Genomic DNA, 21,156 nt, shown 5'->3' on the forward strand with positions numbered 1-21,156 from the left:
GCCTGGATGCATGCTCAGGGGGCACAGTGAAAGTCAACTCTCTTCCCCATATTTTGACTTGAAGGCCTGCAGTGCCCAGGTCATTCTTCTTTCTAACCAAGTCACATTCATGGCAAACCCTGGTCATCTGCTTGTGACATTCCAGTCCATGTTTTCTTTGTCCTTGGGACCTCTTCAAATTGTAGTTTGGATGTATGGGTTTTGTTTTTCCATTTTAGTAGAATTTATTATATTTTTAAATGTAAAAGAAATACAAGTATAAAACTTTTTAAATATAAGGAAATACAAAGGAAGTATAAAGATGCTAAGAGCCATCCCTGCTCCCACCATTCATCGGTAACAGTAACATCTTGGTGCATGTTCTTCCCTTTTTTCCTATGATTACAAAGCCAGACTTCACCTACTAGACAGTAATTTTGTTGTTCCTCTTACCTTTATTTTTAAATTTTTATTTACTTTTTAATCCTCATCCAAGGATATTTTTTCCATTGCTTTTCAGAGAGAGGGAAGGGGGGGAGGGAGGGAGGGAGGGAGGGAGGGAGGGGGAGAGAGAGAGAGAGAGAGAGAGAGAGAGAAAATTGGTTGCCTTCTTCACATGGGGATCGAGCCTGCAACCAAGGTATGTGCCCTTGGCCAGAATCAAACCCAGGACCCTTAAGTTTGTGAGCTGATGCTCTAACCACTGAGCCATACCAGCCAGGGCTATTCTTAAATTTTTAAGTCAAAGTAATACTTGCATGTAGTTAAAAAGTCAAGTAGCACCACGATTTATAATGAGAGCCAGTGGGCCCTGCCCCCTTCTCACCCCTTTCCCCAGGGCTTGATTTCCATGTCACATGCTTACATTGCTGTTTTTCAATTGATCCACGTTAGATATTCTCCACTGACTTTCCATTAAAGTAGGTGTATTATTTATTGCTACAAAACAAACTTAGCTTAAAATAACAAACATTTGTTATCTCATGGTTTTTGTGGGTCAGAAGTCCAGGTGTGGCTTAGCTGGATCTTCTAGCTCAGGGTTTCTCATGAAGTGGAAATCAAGAGAGAAGGTTCTCTTTGAACTACTTGTGGTTGTTGCCAGAATTCATTTCCTTGTAGGCTGTGGTCAGAGGCCTCCTCAGTTCCCTGCCACGTGGGCCTTTCCATCAGGCCCACACCTTTTCCATCAGGCCTCACAACATGACAGTGGCTTCCATTAGCTAAGCAAGATGGCAGTCTCTTTTTTAACCTAATCCTGTCACTTATGTCTGATTGTGACTTTTAGAAGTGGGTCACTAGGCCCAGCCCACACTTAGGGTGGGATTGTGCAAGGGCCTGAGTTCTAGGAAGTGGGTTCTTGGAGCTATCTTGGTGGCTGCTAGGTGAAGAGAGAACTCATACACCACGGCCCCACTCAGCCTTCCTAACCTTCCTGGGATTACTCCATCATTACTTCATATTACCTTGTTAGTGGGGTCATGTTTTGATGACTATTTGACTGCTATTTGCCCAGAACCAGCAAGTGTTCTGTAACTACATTTTTTTATCTTTTCTGCAAGTAATATTTGCCTTATTTTCTCACGTACACAGTTTTCTCTCTTTCTCTCTGTTTTTACCCAAATGTGCCACCAGATGGACCGTATATATCCTAGTGGAGTTTTCCAAATGCTCTGTCACTTTACCTTATCCTTCCCTCTAAGAAAGTGCCTCTCTGGGCTGATAGCATGTCCCAGGGTGTGGCTGCCACTGAGGCCTCCATACCAGTGGGGTGCTGCTCGTCCACCTGTAACTGTTAACTTGGGTAAATTCCTTGTGTCTTTGTGTTGCCTGTGGATGGATACTCTTATTTACTATCCCTGTTTTACTGACAGGAAACTGAGGCTCAGAGAACTTGAAATAAATTGCCCCAGGCCATATAGCTTGAGGATGAAGTGAGTTTTATACACAGCATAGCGAGAGTTCTTGGAACAGGGCCTGACACATACCAAGTACTCACTCAGTGCTCCCTGGACAGCAGCAGCAATGTTGTTTCTTGGGTTAGTCTCTTGTTTGATGGAACATGTCTTCCAGTTTCTGCCAAAGGAAGGATGCACAGGAAGGAGAATGTTCTGAGTCCGTGCTTGTCTGAAATGTGTTTACCCTCACATTTGCTTTACAGCGTAGCTAGGTTTGTAGAATTACGGGTTGAAAGTTATTTTCCTTTCAGTTTTGCTTTACTGTCACCTAGCATCCATTGTAGCTGTTGAGATGTCTGAGACTACTCCTGTTTCTTTTTCTGTGGCCTGGCTTTGTTCCTCTTTGGAAGCTTGCTCTCTGTCCCGTGGTTCTGAAAATCCACTAGGGTGTACCTGGTACCAACTTCCTACACTCATTGTGCTGAGCTTGTGGGTCCTTTCCGGCTGGAGACTCTTGTTTTGCTTTTGGGATGTTTTTGCATCTTTATGACGTGCTTTCCTTCTCTTTTTTTCTGTTCTCTCTTGAACCCCAATTAGACATATGTTGGATCTCATCAGGTGATCCTCTGAGCTTCTTATCCTTTCCATCCTATTTTTTATCTTTTTTATATTGCATTTTGGGAAATTTCCTTGATTTTATATTCCAAATGTTTTTTATTCCATATTTATTATTTTCCTTTTTAAAATCCTTATTTGACATATCACCTTGTGACTATTTTTGGATGCATGATCTTATGCCTCTGAGGAAATTAGGATTTTTTTTTTTCTTTATTCCACTTCTGTTTATTTTTATTTTTTGGAAATTAGGATTTTTTTTCCTGTTTTCTTATGTTCCATGCCTTATGTTTCCTTAGGGTTTCTTTTTCTTTCTAATTCTAGTCTCATATGTTGGATGCTCTCCTCAGACACCTTATTTGAGGCTGTCTGCCATACCCAGTGAGTCCCTAAAGGGCTGGCCACAAGCTCTGTGTTTGGGGTGGGGTGGAGGATAACTGAATGGCAGGCCATCCTTTTTTGGGAACCTCCAAATGTCAGGATCTGGGTATCTATTCCCTGGGCTGTTTTATTTCTCTGGACAGGACTCGTCCTGTCTGCTAGGGCAGCTGCTGGTGCTCTCAGCATAAGGTGGGGGGTGGCCAGTGCCAACTACCCTCCACTGTGCCCGGGGATGCCCCTGTGACTGGATCCTCTTAGGATGGGACAGACCCCTGCCTAGGGTATAGGTTGTACTTAAAGGCCACCTGCAGGTGGGTGATATTAGAAGTTTCCTTAATGACCTGTAGGGCCATTGCTCTGAGTGTGACTCATCCTTCCTGGCCCTGAACCTGGTCTCTGGCTTTTGGTGCTGCAAAGTCTGGGTGCTCTGGGCCTTTGCAGGCTCAGCTGGCCTGGGTCCTTCCACACCATGCCTGTAAGCCCCCCAGGTGTAACTTCCTCTGCTTACCCAAGCCACTGATTGTTCCCATCTCCTTGCTGTTTTCTAGACATGGGTCGATATCCTTGTTTGTTGCTGGCTTGCCTTCCCCTTTTTCTGTCATGGGCTTACCTGTTTTTATAACTGTTTAAGGGTAACTATTAAGGTGAAAGTAACATGCTCAACACAACTATAGCTAGAAGCTGAATTATCTGTTGATCTAGCTATTTCTGGCACTAATTCATGGCTTCTTTCACTGCTGATTTGTCCTGATGGTCTGGGTGCTGTTCCAGGTAGCCCATGGCGCTCTCAGTGACGGTGCCCTTGATGCCGCAGAGACACAGAAGGAGCTCCTGGGAGCCAGTGGGCTCATACTGCTGCTTACTCCCAAAATGAAGAGTGAGGACATTGCAGAGGAAGACGTGTACTGGCTGTCGGCGCTGCTGCAGCTCAAGCAACTCCTGCAGGCCAAGCCCTTCCAGCCTGCACTGCCGCTGGTGGTTCTTGTACCCAGCCTGGGCGTGGATGCTGTGGAGAAGGAAGTGGATGATGGTTTGTCAAGACAGTGTCATTTATGAACCAGCATGTTCAGTAACTGGGTTAAGCCCTGGGTCTGAGGAAGTGTTGACAATTCAACATTGGGAGTCAGGGGACAGCATCCACTGTGGTTACTGGGAGCAGGGCTGGGTGGGGTCAATGCAGTGAGATTTTTGCTCATATGTAGACTGAACAGAAGACAGGTGACTTCCATCTGTTTCTTTCCAAGGTCTTATGCTACAGGATTTGGTTTCAGCTAAGCTGATTTCAGATTATATTATTATTGAGATTCCTGATTCCATTAATGATTTACAAGGCACAAATAAGGTAAGGCTTTATCATTTTTAAAGGCCCAACTAGATATTTCAGTTTTTCCCTTTTTGCTCTATCTTAAATTTAGTGTATATTCCTGCTTGCATTTTTAATTTTATTTTTGAAAGGTAACCTTCTAAAAATATAAGCAGAAATAAAAATGAAAGATAAAATTTGCCCATAAAAAAGAAATTTTTATTTCTTTTTGCAAAAAAAGAAATTGCTCATGTAATTGTTTTAGAGGCTTTACAGCTCTAAAACATAAATGTCTTATATCTGAAAGTCAGATATGTAAGTTATTTTTGTAGGGTGGTTCCTAGAATATATGAAGAAATAATGTTATCAGAAGTTTCCTTAAAAAAGGAAGTCTGTGCTGACATTTACATTTAGGGAAAAATGTGCCAGGAATTCAATAAAAAGTAGCTGTTGGAAGAAAGGTAGCTACAGGATGTGAAAGGACCTGCACGTAATGAAGCTGTTAGTCCTGAGAACTGGAAGGCGTGGTTTCCCTTTCTGCGTCATGAAGAGGATGTGCAGGGCTGGTTTTCTTCAGACCGAGCCCCCCCAGTGGGTGATCCTACAGCCCCACCTTGGGGTGCGGCCGCACTTGGAACCCCTCTCCTGGGCTCCCGGCTCTAGGTCTCCAAGGCCCTAGGAGGCCAAACTGTACTGCAGCAGAAGCTTCTGCTCCCCTTCCCAGTGTGGTTGAGAAGCTGGTGCTCTGGTGGCACCTGCTGTGGCTGTGGGAGGGGGCACCTCAGGAAGCGCCTTCTAAAAGAGCATCGCTTGTTTAACCAAGTCTCTTCCGATTGTCTTTGCTTCTCAGGTTTCACAGGCCGTGCAGTGGCTGCTCTCCCACTGCCCCTGTACCCTTGACCTTTGCTGCCAGACCCTCATTCAGTATGTGGAAGACGGGGTTAGCCGTGAGTTTAGTGGCCGGTTTTTCCACGACAGAAGAGAGAGGCGGCTGGGGGGCCTGGCCTCACAGGAGCCTGGCGCCATCATCGAGCTGTTCAACAGTGTGCTTCACTTCCTGGCCTCTGTGGTGTCCTCTGAGCAGCTCTGCGACCTCTCCTGGCCTGTCACTGAGTTTGCTGAGGCAGGGGGCAGCCAACTGCTTCCTCACCTTCACTGGAATTCCCCAGAGCACCTGGCCTGGCTGAAACAGGCTGTGCTGGGCTTTCAGCTTCCGCAGATGGACCTTCCGCCCCTGGAGGGTATATGCTTGTGCTGGCTGGGGATGAGTGTAGGGGGCGGCTGAGAACACCCATTTTCTTTCGTACTGTAGTGACAGTCTGGCAGGTACTGGGCACTGGTGTAAGGCTCTTACATCGTCTACTATGTGCCCCTCTCCCATTCTGCACCAACCTGCACCTGTCTTTGGATTTAGGAGTCAGAGTGAGCCAGGGTTTTTGTGAAGTGACATTTGGCCTTTCACCACCAACAGAGCAATCTGTGGGTGTCTGCTGACCCCTGGGAGGAAGGTGGCCTGCATGTTGGGGGAGCACTGACCCCAAGGCCTGGAGTTTCTGAATGGACAGCAGGTCTTGCCGTGCCTGCACCATGGGGTATGGGGGTAAAGAGTATGGGGACCATGCAGTCCTCTCCCGATGCTGCTGGCTCTGCTGGGGCCACAGCACTCAGTGCTGACTTAAAGCCAGTATTTCTTCTTTATCAGAGAAGCCTCTGTTCTGTGGCTCTGATTGTGCCAGTTGAAGCCTTTGGGCTGTTCTGATGCATCCTCCATGTCCCCTAGTCTGGGCTGGGCATGGAGGCTGCCCTTCCCTTGTTGATGCTGTTAGGAGGGAAGAAGGCTATTTGCTGCTTATGTGGCACAGCATGGGGCCTTGGCAGGGCCACTTTCTTTTGGACTTCATGGAACATAGGCCTCAGGCAGCTTTTTAAATTTCACGGTATGGTCTTCAGTAGGTCTAACAGATGCTCATTACTGAAGGAACTCAAAGGGAAGCAAAGCATATAGCACAAACCCTCTGTGCTGTGTGCTAGGTCAGTGTTCCCCAAGAGAAGTCAAGACCTCATATACCAGCCTCATCTGGGTCCTTGTTAAAGTATAGATTCCTGGGCCTGTACAATTAGAGCATGTGGGGGACCCTTAATTGTGGATTTTGTCTAGGGAGACTGGGTCCCTTGTCAGGACATGGGGGGAAAGATGCTCTTTCCTGAACAGCTATGGTTTATTGTATTCAGATTCGAGAATAGACTTCTCAACTACACAGTTGCTTTCTCCTAAGTTAATATAGAGTGAGGAATATTTCATGTAGATTTCCACCTGTACATTGGCCAAACCTTGTGACTCATGGGGTCCTTTTTCTCCAGCTCCCTGGCTTCCTGTGTGTTCCATGGTTATCCAGTATGCCTCCCAGATCCCCAGCTCTCGCCAGACACAGCCCGTTCTCCGGTCCCAGGTGGAGAGCCTGCTCCGAAGAACTTATGGCAGGTGGAAGAGCCAGAACCCCTCCCCTGGCTGGGAGGCAGGGCCCTCAGTTGCTGAGATCCCATGGGACGACATCATTGCCTTGTGTATCAACCACAAGCTGAGGGACTGGACGCCCCCCAGGCTTCCTGTCACATCAGGTAGTTAGTGCATGGCACTGTGGGGCCGGCTCCTCATGTGACTTGACTGGTCAATTTCAGCAAAGAAAAAAGTTTACTTGGTATTTATTCCTTGTGGTTCACCACCCTTCATTTTCTTGGGACTCCCTCCTTTAAGCCATTGACTTCTAGGTGACTTGTAAACATTGGGAAGAGCTAAGATGGTTTCAGGACAGCCAGGACTTACCCCCTGAAATGGGCCCTGTAGGCTGGCTCTAAGTTTGAGACAATTTTGTAGCACTGAGTAGTCGTACTGGCCATACCACATTCTGGGCCTGAGCCTGACTGAACCTTGAGTGACCCACAGACACTTGGAGCATGTTTGGTTCAAATGGGAGTCACATAATTATGTGACTTTAATCAGAGGGGCTTGTCCTTAAATCAGTGAATATAGGCAAATGTGAAGTGGTCACCTATTGCTCTTCTGACATTCTTTTTTATTTTTATATTATTTTCTCAGAGGCACTGAGTGAAGATGGTCAGATATGTGTATATTTTTTTAAAAACCATTTGAAGATATATGATGTTCCTATGTTGTGGGAACAAGCCAGAATGCAGACGCAGAAGGAGCTCCAGCTGAGCCAGAGGGGGTGAGATCTGTGTTCAGTGTGTGTTTCTGTCATCCCTCCACCCAACAGAACAACTGTGTTCTCTTCCAAGGTACACAGACAGAAAGTCATATCCTATACACAGAATCCGGTACAGAATCCAGTATGTGGGCAGATTCTGACATACTCAAGGAACAGATCATTCCCATGTAGTAGAAACTGTTCTCAAACAGAGAAAAGCAAGGATCTCACTTCATTTGTCAGATAAGCCTGACCCTGAAATCATAACATAACTGGGAGAGTGCAGACAAAAGAAAGCTGATGTCTCAGTTACAAAACTGGTCCAAAAATACTGAAGTGTCAGCATGTGCAGTCTTGCAGTACATGAAAAATTCACAAGTAGGCTTTATCCTAGGATAAATAGTACCAACAAAGAGAACTCTGTTCATGTTATTTGGTGCCATAACAGAAAAATAAGTGATCATTTTAGTAGCTAAAATGCTTTTCTTAAAGTTTATATCCATTCCTGCTAAAAAACTTATAACCATTCCTGATAGAATTTCTTATCAGACTTGGGTTAAAAAAAATTTCCTAGCTTGATGAGGCTATGTATAATAAAACTGCCCCCAAAATTATGTTTCTTGCCAAAACATTAGAAACACTGAAGTCAAAACCAGCCTGAGCTGCCCCTGTTGTCACTGCTATTTACTCTTGATCTGGAAATCCTGCCTAGCGCAGGGATACAGATGGCATAAATAACGAAAGGAAGGAGAAACATCATTTCCAGATAGTTACTTGTCAGTTCAAGATAATCAACAGGCACACCCTTAGAATCATTCAGAGTTCAGGAAGGTGATTACATATATTGACCTACAAGGTACAGAAAGTCCCATTTCCAGTAGCAACACTCCTGTAATATGAGACTGACCAGGAGAGGCTGCTAAACCCCTGTCAAGGGAACTCTGAGGGCCCTGAAGGTGTAAAGAAAGCCTGACTAAATGAGGGTCAGGCTGTCCTTGCTGATGGAGGATGCAGTACTATAAAGTTCTCAGTTCTCAAAGTATACAGTCAGGGCATTTGTAGTAAAAAACCCCAAATTTTCTCCCATGGTCTTGACAAGTTAATTCTGAAATTCATCAGGATGAGAAAATGTGTAGCTATTGTTGAGAACATTTTGAATAAGAATAACAAGGAAGGCCTGCTCTGCATGGTGTCAAAACAATATTAAAGTTACAGTGGGTGAATGGATTAGAATAGAAAGTCCAGACACAGAACCAAATCTGAGAAAAGGGAGGGGAGGACAGGCATTGGCATCTGTTTAGAAAAACCATTAGCTCTGCTGTCTCCCACGGTATGTAAATATAAGTTCCAGATGGACTTAGTAGCTAAATATAAAAATAAGAATCTTGCCCAGCCAGTGTGGCTCAGTGGTTGAGCGTTGACCTAGGATCCAGGAGATTGAGGTTCAATTCCTGATCAGGGCACATGCCCAGGTTGTGGGCTCTATCCGCAGTGGGGGGCTGTGCAGGAGGCAGCCGATCAATGACTCATCATTGATGTTTCTATCTCTCCCTCTCCCTTCCTCTCTCTGAAATCAATAAAAACATTAAAAAACCCCCCAAAAAAACCTTGCTAATGATAGGGTGCAATAGAGACCTGTTGGTAATCCAGGGATGGGAAGCAAAACTCAAGAGTAGACGTGCTCCAAGAGTCCAGCCTCCCAGGAGACAGGAAGCTCCCCTAAGGCAGAGGCTGCCTTCCCTTGGAGCCCTGCACCTGAGCTGAGGAAAGCCCTGACCACGAGGGGAGCTGGAAGCAGGAAGGGGTGGGTCTCAGGCTGTATCTGCACCCACATCTACCTATTGCCTGAGAGCTTTTTTCCCTCTTTCCTGACCATAAGCATTTCAAAACATGTACTTGCAGTTTGGGAACAAAGTCTTTTCGCCCTTCTGCAAACAAGTTTTCCACTCCGCTTCTGCACCGCAAAGGGAAGAGGAGTTCAGAGTGCGGCCGAGAGGGACAGATTCCCAGCACCGAGGATCTGATGCGTGGAGCCTCTGCCCAGGAGCTCCTGGCCCAGTGTCTGTCCAGCAGCCTGCTACTGGAGAAAGAGGAGAGCAAGAGGTGAAGCCTGTTCCCTTTTGTTCATTGTGTCCTTAAGCCACTTCCTGCTTGAAAGTCAGTGTTCTGGCATTTCTCCCTATCTTGGCCCCATTTCCCTCTCTAGTCACCACCGTTTCGTTCCTTCCCCTTTTATAGTAGTAAACTCCTCAAAAACAGCGACTCTCACTTCCCCAGTTCTCTTTTTCAGTCTTCCCTGCAGCCCTTTCTGCTCCTCATGTCCATTCTGGTTAGGATCCCTGCAGCCACCACACAGCTGAACTGACCATGCACCTGAGTCCCCAGCACCATCCCCCATCTTTGCTCCCTCCTGGCTCCCAGACACCCTTGGTCGCTTGCCCGCCTGCTGGTTCCTCCTCTTCCCCCAGCCTCCCCTCGGTCATTACCTGGACCTTGCGTCTGTGACACCTGTACATACTCCCCAGTGATTTCATCCAGTTTCATGGATTTTAAAATAACATTAGTATTCTGAAAACTGCAAATATGTATCTCAAACCCCGAGTTTTTCTCTGAACTGCAGATTTGAGTATCCTACTACTTCCTTGATAGCCATTTCAAAACTAACATCCCAAATCCAATTCTAGTTCCTCCCCAACCAGCCAGCTCTTCCTACAATGGTCTTCTCAGTTGAAGGCAGCTCTATCCTTCCAGCTGCCCAGGCCGAATGCCTTGGAATCATCCCTTCACGTCTAGCCTAACCATGAATCCTTTTGCTCTATTTAAAATATATTCGGAATTGGACCTTTTTTGCAGTAGGCCATGCTCTAGTCTAGGCTGACCCAGTGTGAGACTTTCAAGTGTGAGGCAGAGGCCATGTTACTCCTTTGCTCACAACCTTCCAGTGGCTTCATCTCCCACCGTGAATCAAAGGCAAAACCCTTATGAACTGGGCAAAGCTTTATGTGCTCTGCCTACCGTTTCCTTTCTGACCTCTGCTCCTTCCTCCAACACACCAGGCACTATGCAGCCAGGCCTTTGTGTTCCCTGTTCCTTTTGCTCAGGACTCCAGAGCCAACCCCTGACACCCCCTTGGCTCACCTTGCACTCACTTCTAGTCTCTGCTCAAATGTCTACTTCTCAGCAAGGCCTCCTTGCCCATCCTCCCAGCCCTTCCTGTCTCCATGTCTTCACTTTGTCTTTTTCATCTTCAGACCACATTTCCCTCGTCATGTGTCCCTTCTGTTTCTCCTCACTAAAGGACAAGCTGCTTGGACCTGGGCCTTACCTCTTTTGTTTCAGTGCTGTATCCCTGGTACCTAGAATGGTGCCTAGTGTTTGGTGGGGGTTTGATGAATATGTGCTGGGAGAGTGAATGAATGTATCACGATTTCTAAAAGTAGATTTTCCCAGGTCTTTTTCTTGAAAGGGCAATTGTATGGAGTGCACAGTAGGATATTATATTGAGTTAATTTTAAACTGTAAACAGCAGTCCATACATTTGGATATTCCATCAAGAGATAAGAATTAATTGTAGACATAAAAATCTAAAATAAGCCAGAGAAAATAAAGCAAATGACAGAATTATGAGTAATTTTAAGTAACATGTAAAAACAATTGTTTCTGGACAAATGCCACCTTTCTCATTAAGTATAAGTTGGATTTATAAATTAAAGAGAAATTAATTTTTTAAAAGTATATTTCTGCTTCTCAGTTGATGTCACAGCTTAGTTCTATCCTTAGTAAAAAAGCAAAGCTTTAAATTAAAGTATATATATATATAGAAAAAGCAAGTGAGAGTTAATTTTTGCTTCCTAATGCTCAAAATGTTTCAGGTTTGAAGATCAACTTCAGCAGTGGTTGTCTGACGACTCAGGAGCATTTATGGATTCAGCTTCCCTTCCCCTCTACCTTCCTCAGACTCTGGTGTCTCTGCCCCAGACTATTGAACCTGTGATGAAAACATTCACAGCTACTAGCCCACAGGTGAGAAGAGAGTACATTTGGCATTTATGTTAGAATTAGACATAAAATGGCTGGAAGAAAAGTAACGCTTGATTCATACAGTATGAAGTTATGACCAATAAATTATTAGCTTAAATTAGATCTTAAACTTAATCTGCAGTTATAGAGTCCCAACTAATTCTGAGTTTTTGCTTGTGAAATGAGTGAAGAGTATAATTGAAAAGTGCTTAAGAACTGAACAAAACTCATTGCTTTGTGCTAACTAACGTTCAGTAAGGGCTTGAGGAGAGTAATAGATGATGACAGTGTCTTCTCTTTATGGAGCACATACTGTCCAAACCATGGCATCACTCAGATCTTCCTTTCTGGGATTACCTTTCCCGGAGCAGGTTAAGTTCACAAAAGTCAAGGACCTCACCCAAGTGTTCAGCTCTGGTCAGTGGTAGAGCTGCTTTTCAAAGCCAGACCTGACTTGCTCCAAAGTTCAAGGTCTTTCTACCTCACCATCCTTGGTTTGGTGGTAAAAGTTTTAATCATAGTTAGTTAATGCTGGACTGGCTTTAGGAAGTCCTTCAATAGGGAGAAAAAGCAAATTAAGATGATACACTTTCAATTTATCAGTTTGGCAGACAAATTAAAAATATTTGTAACCTTTGACTAAACAATTCTGCCCTAAAGAAATTACTATATATGACAAAAATTAATGTATTTTTATTCACTGTAGCATTAACCCTTCGTGGTTGTTTGTCTACTCTCAGCCACCAAAGGTTTTTTACCATTCTGGTCGTATGTCTGCTCTCAGCCACCACAGCAAGGAACCGTACGAATCTTAACTCTATTCATTCATGTATCAGTTCATAATTTCTCTTGTTTATCTTTCATAATCTTGCATGTTATGTATCACTGCTCTTTTAATGGAAATTAATTCCGACCAGTACGACACCCATGTCCAAATTTAATACGACCGCAAAGGGTTAATTATACTGCATAAAAGTGGAAACAAACTGAATATCCAAAGATGGGAGTCTGATTAAGTAATTACAGTACATATGATATAATAGTTTGTAGACCCTGAAATGATAATTTATAAAAATAACTGGCACTGGAAGTCATTCATGATAGAATCAGCAGAGAAACATTCCATGTCCAGATGATACCAGTTGTATGTGTATATGCTGAAAGAAGCTGGAAGGATCTATGATAGGTGCTGAGAGGGGCATTTGTTGAGCCCAGCATGCCCCAGATGAGATGTCTAATGTGAGCCCAATCTAGTGCCTTTAAAGAGAATTATGGATATCCCAAAACTATATTTAGTTTATTTTTATTTATGTAGAATGAAAGGACAGAGGAACAACTGCAGTTGTCAGAGGCAACAGGTACATCTCTAACTGAACGGCTGAAGCACCTGGAAAGGCTGATCCGAAGTTCAAGGGCAGAGGAAGTTGTGTCAGAGCTCCATATCTCCTCTCTGCTGGACATGGTGGACATTTGAACTGCAGACTTGAGAGTGGGAGGGCCTCTCCAGAAGATTTTCTGCTTTTACTCAAAATAACCTTATTCTTGATGCTTGATGCACTGTTGGAAATGTGATTATTAATCATGCAAATAAAACACTGAATGTCTAAGGAGGTCTCCCCCAGTTTTCAAAATAGTAGGCTTTTTCCGCCTATGTAACACCTTTGATATTACCTGTTTTCATGATCTCAGACTGTTACCCACCAACATGCTCTGGGGGAGTTTGCCTCTTACATTTCTGTGTGTAACGAGTCATCATTCGTTGTCTCAGCAAAGTTGCAACCTCAGATGTGCCACACATCAGTAATGTAGGCCCATCCATCTCACATCTGAAAGAGCCAACAGTATATGTACATAGCTCTTTGAGGATGTGCATGGGGCATGATTCTGGATTGGAAGCGGGGAGACAAGGGGATTGGCTGGAGGTGAGAGAATTCCTGGAGAGGAGTGCAGGGGTGTAGCTGGTGAGAGTACCTGAGAGTGTGATGAAAACCTGGAGATGCCAGTTTCGTATTGTTGCCAAGTGAGGAGATAGGCCAGACCACAGAGACCCTTACTGCCTTATTCTGAATACTATGGGAATCATCTGTAGGAGGGTATTAGGCAGAGAAGTGACTTGTCACATTTTCTTTTAAAAATGACATATGGGGCCCTGGCCAGTTTGGCTCCGTTGGAGTGTTGTCCTGTGACCTGAAAGGTCTTGGGTTTGATTCCCAGTCAGGGCATGTAGCCAGGTTACGGGTTCGATCCCCAGTTGGGGCAAGGCAGCTGATCAGTGTTTCACTCTCACGTTAATGCTTCTCTTTCCCCTTCCCTTCCTCTTGTCTTCTGGTGATGATTAAAAATAATAAGTCACATGGGGAAGGTGAGCAACACAAGGCAGGAAACTTGAAAGAGGGGTGCTGCAGCCATCCAGGTGAGAGGAAGGGTATAATCCTGAGTTTGCTAGCAGTTGGTGTGGAGAGAAGGGATACATTTGAGCCATATACAGAAAGAGGTATTAACAGACTTGGTGATGCTGGGTATGGCCACCAATCTTAAACTGGCACTCAGCACCTCCCTACTATAATCCTACATCCCATAGACTCTCCAAGAAGACTTTCATATCTTACTCTCTTCAAACCTTCAACAATCCTCAATATAGACGGCATCTTTTTTCACCTAGAAAACAGAAGCAAAGAACAGAACTTCCTCATGCCACTATCACCAAATCCACCATCCAGGCCCCACTTCATATCAAACACTGTTCAACTATTTTAGGGATTTCTTCAGTGATCAACTTCATGTTAATAAAGACTTAATAGTGCTATTTCTTAATATTAAAAAAAACTGATTTTTAGAGCAGAAGGGGAGAGAAACATTTGTTCCACTTATTTATGCATTCATTGGTTGATTTTTCTATGTGCCCTGACCAAGGATTAAACCTACAACCCTGGCATATCAAGACGACACTGTTAACCAACTGAGCTACCTCGCCAGGGCTTGTTCCTTAATCTTTTTTTTTTTTTTTAATTCTTTTTTAAAAATATTACAGATGTCCCTTTTTCTCCCCAATTACCCGTTCCACCCCGTCCCATCCCCCTCCCCACCATTGTCCGTGTCCTTGGCTTGTGCATATATGCATATAAATTCTTTGGTTACTCTCTCTCCCTCCACCCACCCGCCCTCCTCCATCCCTCTGACATTTGTCAGTCTGATCCATGCTTCCATGTCATTGAATCTATTCTGTTCACCAGTTTATTAAGTTCTTTAGATTCCACATATAAGCGAGATCATGTGATGTTTTTCTTTCTCTGCCTGGCTTATTTCACTTAGCATAATTTTCTCCAGGTCCATCCATATTGTCCCAAAGGGTAAGAGATCCTTCTTTACAGCTGCGTAGTATTCCATGGTGTGAATGTCCCAGAGCTTTTTTATCGACTCATCTACTGATGGGCACTGGGCTGTTTCCAGATCTTAGCTATTGTAAACTGTGCTGCTATGAGCATCGGGGTGCATATATTCTTTCTGATTAGTGTTTCAGGATTCTTAGAATATATTCCTGGAAGTGAGATCACTGGGTCAAGAGGCAGCTCCATTTTTAATTTTTTGAGGAACCTCCATACTGTTTCCCATAGTGGTTGCACAGTCTGCATTCCCACCTGCAGTGTACTAAGGTTCCCCTTTCTCCACACCCTCGCCAGCATGTGTTATTGCTGATTTGATGGAGCCATTCTTACAGGTGTGAAGTGACACCTCATTGTGGTTTTAATTGGCATCTCTAATGATTAGCCACGTTGAGCATTTTCTCATGTATCTCTTGACCATCCGTATGTCCTCTTTGGAGAAGTGTGTATTCAAGTCCTTTGCCCATTTCTTAATTGGGTTGTTTGTTTTCCTCTTGCTGAGTACTATGAGTTCTTTGTACACTTCGGAAATTAGCCCCTTATCAGATACATCCTTGGGAAGTATGTTTTCCTAGACTGTGGGATTCCTTTGTATTTTGAGGCTGTTTTCTTTTGTTGTGCAGAAGCTTTTTAGTTTGATGTAGTCCCATATGTTTCTTCTTTTGTTTCTCTTGCCCTAGGAGATGTATCAGTGAAAATTCCACTATGTGGGATTTCTGTGACTTTACTGCCCATGTTTTCTTCCAGCATTTTTATGATTTCATAACTTACATTTAAGTCTTTTATCTTGTTTCTTAATGTTTATTTTAGACATTATCTATTTGTTGGGAGCCGGTGACGTGTCTGGACGTGGTCCAGACCTGAGGGTCTGGAGTCAAGGACTCGACCCTCCCCACAATTACCCTTGATGTTGGGAGCCGGCTACATGTCTGGACATGGTCCATGTAGCCTGAGGGCCTGGAGCCAAGGACTCAACCCTCCCAAGTTCCCGTGAGGAGCCAAAATAAAGAAATTACCAAGGTCTGGGCTTATGCAGGAGGCAGGATGTTTACTCTGAAAGTGTGTTTATGCAGCCTTGAAGGAACTACTTTGTATCACCCTCACCTCATTACCAATTATTTGTTACTATATAATAAAGGCATTGAAGCCATTTGGTGCTGTTCCTCATTAGAGGGCAGCCCTCCTGATCCCATAACTCATTTGTTCGTCTTTCAGGCTGGTTCCTGACACCTGTTGATTTCCTACAAATGGAAAAGGAGCTCACACTATCCTTTCTGCAAAGTATATCACCCACACATATCTATACTCCCTACCCTAGTTTAATGTTGGCTGAAATCTGCATTCAGAGTTCAGTATGACTATATTAATAGTGTTTGCTAATTAAGCCCTGTATTGGTTTATGATTACATTTCCTTTAGGTACAACTGCCTTGTTTTTTCATTTGTTTGGTTTTCTGTGTTCCTATCACTGCTTTACCTGAAACGCTCTGCCCTAAGTGAAAAGCTTCTGTCAGGGTCATGTGCATCAGGTAATGTGCTAGGTTCTCTTTCTTTTGGAGATGACCCTCTGGGCAAACCCCGTCTTTCTGCCACAGCTTGGACATTCTCTAGATTCCGAGAAAATGGTTCACTTTCTCATTTTGATGGAACTATCTACTAGCAGCTTTCTGAGCTTCACTTAAAATTATCTTTATTTCTTATATTTGATTCATTGTTTGGGTAGAATTTTAGACTGGAAATCACTCCTCTGTGTTTTTGTTTTTTGGTGGTTTTTTAAAAATCCTTACCTGAGGGTATTTTTTTTCCATTTTCAGAGGGAGTGGAAGGGGGAGAGAGAGAAACATCGATGTGAGAGAGACACATCAATTGGTTGCCTCCTGCATGTGCCCAACCAGGGCCGGGGATTAAGCCTGCAACCGAGGTATGTGCCCTTGGTCAGAATAGAACCCAGGACCCTTCAGTCTGCAGGCCTATGCTCTAACCATTGAACAAAACTGCTAGGGCTGTTGCTGGAAGTTTTCAAGGTCATGTCTATCCATGGTGTTCTTAAATTTTTTAACAACATGCTTGATGTGCTGATCTCCTTCCCCTACTCTCTGTCCACTTTATTGTGATGAGCACTTAGTATTTTTCCAGTAGTTACTGTTGTGTCACAAACTATCCCAAACATAGTAGCTTAAATTTCAGAAGGATTCAGCTGGGTCGTTTCCTTTTGGGATCTCTCATGCAGTTGCAGGCAGGTATTGACTGGGGCTGCAGTCACCTGAAGGCTTGATTAGGCTAGATGTCCAAGACACCTCATTCACATGGCTGGCAGGTGATGCTGCACTGCTGGCTAGGGCTCGGCTGCAGCTTTCAGTCCGAAGTGGCTATATGTGACCTCACCATGTGTCTTGGCCTTCTCAAGTCAGGTGTCCTCAGGGTAGCTGGAATTCTTATGTGGCATCTGAGGACTCCAGGTAGAAGTGCTCAAGTGAGCAAAATACAAGCCCAGCTTTGGAGAACTCGTGCAGGATGATTTCCACTGCATTGTATTGCTTAATCATCTGGTTACAGATTCAAGGGAGAGGGCATAGATCCCATTTCTCAATGGGGACAGATGTTAAGACCACATTTTAGGAAAACGTGAGATGGGAGGTGCTGGAGACATATTTCAAAAAACAATCTGCCGTGCTTTGTCAATCTAGATAATTATTCACCCATTTTGGGGATTTTTTGAAATTACTTAATATATTCATCCCCTCCACTATTTCCCTTTCAAACTCCTAATATTCAGATGTTTGACACGTAGGTTGATCTAATTTTCTTTCTCTTCAATTTTTTATATCCTATCTTTAAAAAAAAAAGTTTCTATTGATTTTTAAAGAGAGGAAGGGAGAAGGAGAGATAGAAACATCAATGATGAGAAACATCATCGATCTGCTGCCTCCTGCTCAGCCTGACTGGGGATCGAGCCCACAACCTGGGCATGTGCCCTGACCGGGAATCGAACCTCAAATGCTTGGTTCCTGGGTGGATGCTCAACAGCTGAGCCATACCTGGCAGGGCCTCCTTTTTAGCCTATCCTAAAGTTTCCCTATTTTATCTCCCTAGTCTAGTGACATTTTAAATTTGCTACTATACTTATTATTTATGTGACTTTTCCTTAATGTTTCTTATTTAGAGAATATTGTTCATTCATTTATTCACTGTATGCGTTTGGAGTATTTACCGCATGCCAGGCATTACTTCAGGTGCTAGGGATAGAGCAACCAACAAAACTAATTTCAGCTCTCATGAGGCTTATATTTTTTTAGTGGGGAGATAGGCAATAAACAAGAAAAACATGCAAAACATTTCACGTATGCGTTGATTAGGACGAAGGTAAATAAGGCCAGGAGGAAAAGAGTGTGTCAGGTGGTTGTTTCACGATGCAACATCCCATCTCAGTGTTTTGTCAAAACCCTCTTTCACACCTTGCATCATCTCCATTTTTCAAAGTTTCCATTTTCTGTGTGTTTTTTTTGTGGTAGAAGTTTTCCTTAACTCTGGCTCATGATGATGATAGGGCTCTGAGGAGCTGGTTGGAAGCCCTGTGTCAATGGATACAGCCTGCCAGATGAAAGGCTTCTCTGCTTTTCTACTAGGTCCCAGCTGCCAATGTTTATGGGTCTTTTTATGGGGGGCCACTGTCTGAAGCCATATGGCTGAGTGGGAGAAGCGGGACTGGGCTCCCATATGAGTGAAGGCTTTCACTCAACTCCCGATTTCAGTGGCCCTCAGTGATGCCTTATGCCTGAGTTCACACCTAGTCTGGCTCAGCTGATGCAGGCTTCCACCCAGGCAGGGGAAAGGATACAGGCCACCCTGCTTCTTATTCAAACTTTCTACCATTTCCTCCAATTTCTGCGCCTTCCTGGGGTTCACTGGCAAGAATGGTCTCTTTTCTTGATGGCTTTGCCCCCGGACATAGGTTTCATCCTTCCCTTGCTGTCAGTTATCACTACTGCTTACATTCCTAGCCTCTACAATTTTGTTGATCTGTCTTACTGCTACTTCCTCTCCCATTCTTTCACTGTGAGTTTTTATCTCTGTTATGACTTTATGTATGTAGAGTGTGGGTGGGAAATGGAAGCCAATAGCTGTGCTTGGTATGACATGTTTAACTGGACCCCCAGCCCCCAAACACATTTTAAAACTCTGTCACGGATTCACATCTAATCAATTCTCAGAGCTCACTTTACAATCCCCCCAAAACTCCTGCATGTATCACCATGGCCTTCACAGGCTTCAACATCCCCTGTTCTCTCTTTCTGGATATTCTTTCTCCTCTAGACAGGAAGCTATTGGTGCCCCAAGGCTCACCCTGGAGATTTTTCATTCTGGAATACTCCCTAGTTGATCTCATCTAATCTTTGTTTTCAAATATCACCCGACAACAGATGACTCCCAAATTCCTCACTCTAGCCTTGTTCTCTCTCCAGAACACCAGCCTACTCAACGTATCCACATGAATGTCAAATGGGCATCTCTGTCTTAACATATCCCCCAACCTAAGTTGAAAAGTCCCCCCAAACCTTCCCTACTTTAGAAAATGACACTACCATATGCCCGGTTGTCCATACCAAAAAACTCAGAGTCTTCTGTATCTAGTTCATTGAACAAGCTGGAATTGGTAGGGTGCAAGCAGAGAGCATTATTCTTACTCTCATGACTGTCCCTAGAAACTCTGATCTTTGTGACGCTCAGGCGGAATTCACAGTTTTTTCCTCCCTTTCTTACATATATACAAAAAAGAGGATTATAATTTTGCTCATAAAAAGTCAAAACTCAAACTCTGCCCCAAACTGAAACCTCTTCCCTCCCTGGAGGATGGAGTCCTTACTCCTACTCTTTGTGTTTCCACGTGGAGGAACATCCCCAGAGAAAAACTTCCAGCCTCTTTTCCAGGGAAGTGTGAATCGGTGAATCTGGGAGAAGAGACAGGGTCAAGTAGGCTCAGGCTCCTCTGGGTACAGTTTCCGGGGTCTGTAAGGCTCACCGGTCTTCTCATTACCTGGCCACATGGTATCTGGTGGGGCAGCTCTGCGGCAGGAAGGCGGCAGTGATCCAGTTCCCTCAGAGGCTGGGAGGTATGTTCCCCTGATTTAGAGATGGATCAGGATCTAGCCTTCTTGACTTCAGATCTAAGCCACATTCTCCAAACTACAGTTGTTGTTTTCAACCTGAGGCAGAGCTGATATTTTGATATCCATTCATCTTATTGCTATGTCTTCTTTACTCATTTCTAAACTGGGATAGGAAGAGACAAGCGTTCTTTACTGGCCATCTACACCCCTCCCCTCCCCAATATTCCACTAGTAGGGAGGTGTGCCTGTGTGTGTGTTTTCTTTTGCAAAGACCCCCGCCCCCCTCCCCAACTTGCCCCTCTGGGTTGCTGGGGTTCAGGGGCATGGAGGCAGGACCCAAGGGATGGGTACAGGAACCCTCACTGGCTGGACGGTCCTAAGCTGATGTCTAGGGCTTCTGTGAGGCAGATGAGAAATGTCTGGGGCCCTCTGGCTGTAGTCCTTTCCATGTCAGCAACGTGGCCCCAGATGTTCTCAAGTCTCCCCAGTCCCAGGCTTCTGCTCTACACCCCTTGGGCCACTCTGCCCCGCCCCCCACACCATCCCCTCCCTGTCCAGCAGCCTCCGTCAGGCTTGGCCACTCCCTCGTTTCCATCTTTCTCTCTCTCCCCTCCACTGCTAAGGCCTTGCATCTTTAACTAACCCTGGGAACCCCAACACTCCTGGGACCCCCTGGGAGTAACTGACGCCCTCCCTTGGCCTCGCCCTCCCCAGGGCCACGGGGATTCCTGGCACCTCGGCCTCACCCGCCCAGCCCCACCGGGAACCCTAGGGCGCAGCCTCCCGACGAGCCCCTCCCCTCCGGAGCCCTCCTTGCCTCGCCGCGGCCCCGGAGCCCGCCGCCCACCATCTTCCCTCACAAACTCCCTCGCGCACTTGGGCACCTGCAGCCGCGGCCTCGGCTGTTCCTCCCGAGCGCGAGCTTCTTCCTGCCTCGGGTGCCGGCCCTCGCTCTCCCCTCAGCCTAAGCCTCGCGCCCACGTCCCCCCCGCCCTCCGGCGCTCCAGCGGGGCGGGACCGCCTCCCTCTCCTCACGCGGCCACCCCGCCCCAGCCGCGCACTCCTCAGCCGCGCCTCCGGGGGCGCCCCGGCCCCTGGAGGCAGACGCCGGAAGCCGGCGCGAATAGCTGCCCGCCGAGCCCCGCGCCCCGGACCCAAGCCGGGCTCGCCCAGCCCCTAGGTCCCGCTCGCCCTAAGGCTCCGTCCAACTCGTCCCGTGGCGGCCAACAGAGCCAGCCTCGCCCAGTCAGGGTCCGGCCCCGCCTGG

General features: G+C 45.4%; 1 protein-coding gene across 2 annotated transcripts in view; it reads left to right on the top strand.

The window, feature by feature from the left end:
• MCM3AP (minichromosome maintenance complex component 3 associated protein) overlaps positions 1 to 13,129 on the top strand; it is a 42,864-nt gene extending 29,735 nt beyond the window's left edge. For both annotated transcript variants that reach the window (XM_016211869.2, XM_016211870.2), the window contains exons 22-29: positions 3,642 to 3,900; positions 4,115 to 4,212; positions 5,024 to 5,414; positions 6,535 to 6,792; positions 7,271 to 7,400; positions 9,282 to 9,482; positions 11,252 to 11,402; positions 12,715 to 13,129. In XM_016211869.2, coding sequence (XP_016067355.2) covers positions 3,642 to 3,900; positions 4,115 to 4,212; positions 5,024 to 5,414; positions 6,535 to 6,792; positions 7,271 to 7,400; positions 9,282 to 9,482; positions 11,252 to 11,402; positions 12,715 to 12,873 — 1,647 coding nt within the window. In that variant the 3' untranslated portion in view covers positions 12,874 to 13,129. The remainder of the gene's footprint in view (positions 1 to 3,641; positions 3,901 to 4,114; positions 4,213 to 5,023; positions 5,415 to 6,534; positions 6,793 to 7,270; positions 7,401 to 9,281; positions 9,483 to 11,251; positions 11,403 to 12,714) is intronic.
• Positions 13,130 to 21,156: the final 8,027 nt, after the last annotated feature.

This window comes from Miniopterus natalensis, chromosome 6 (genome assembly GCF_054644295.1).
Source record: "Miniopterus natalensis isolate mMinNat1 chromosome 6, mMinNat1.hap1, whole genome shotgun sequence".
NCBI lineage: Eukaryota > Metazoa > Chordata > Mammalia > Chiroptera > Miniopteridae > Miniopterus > Miniopterus natalensis.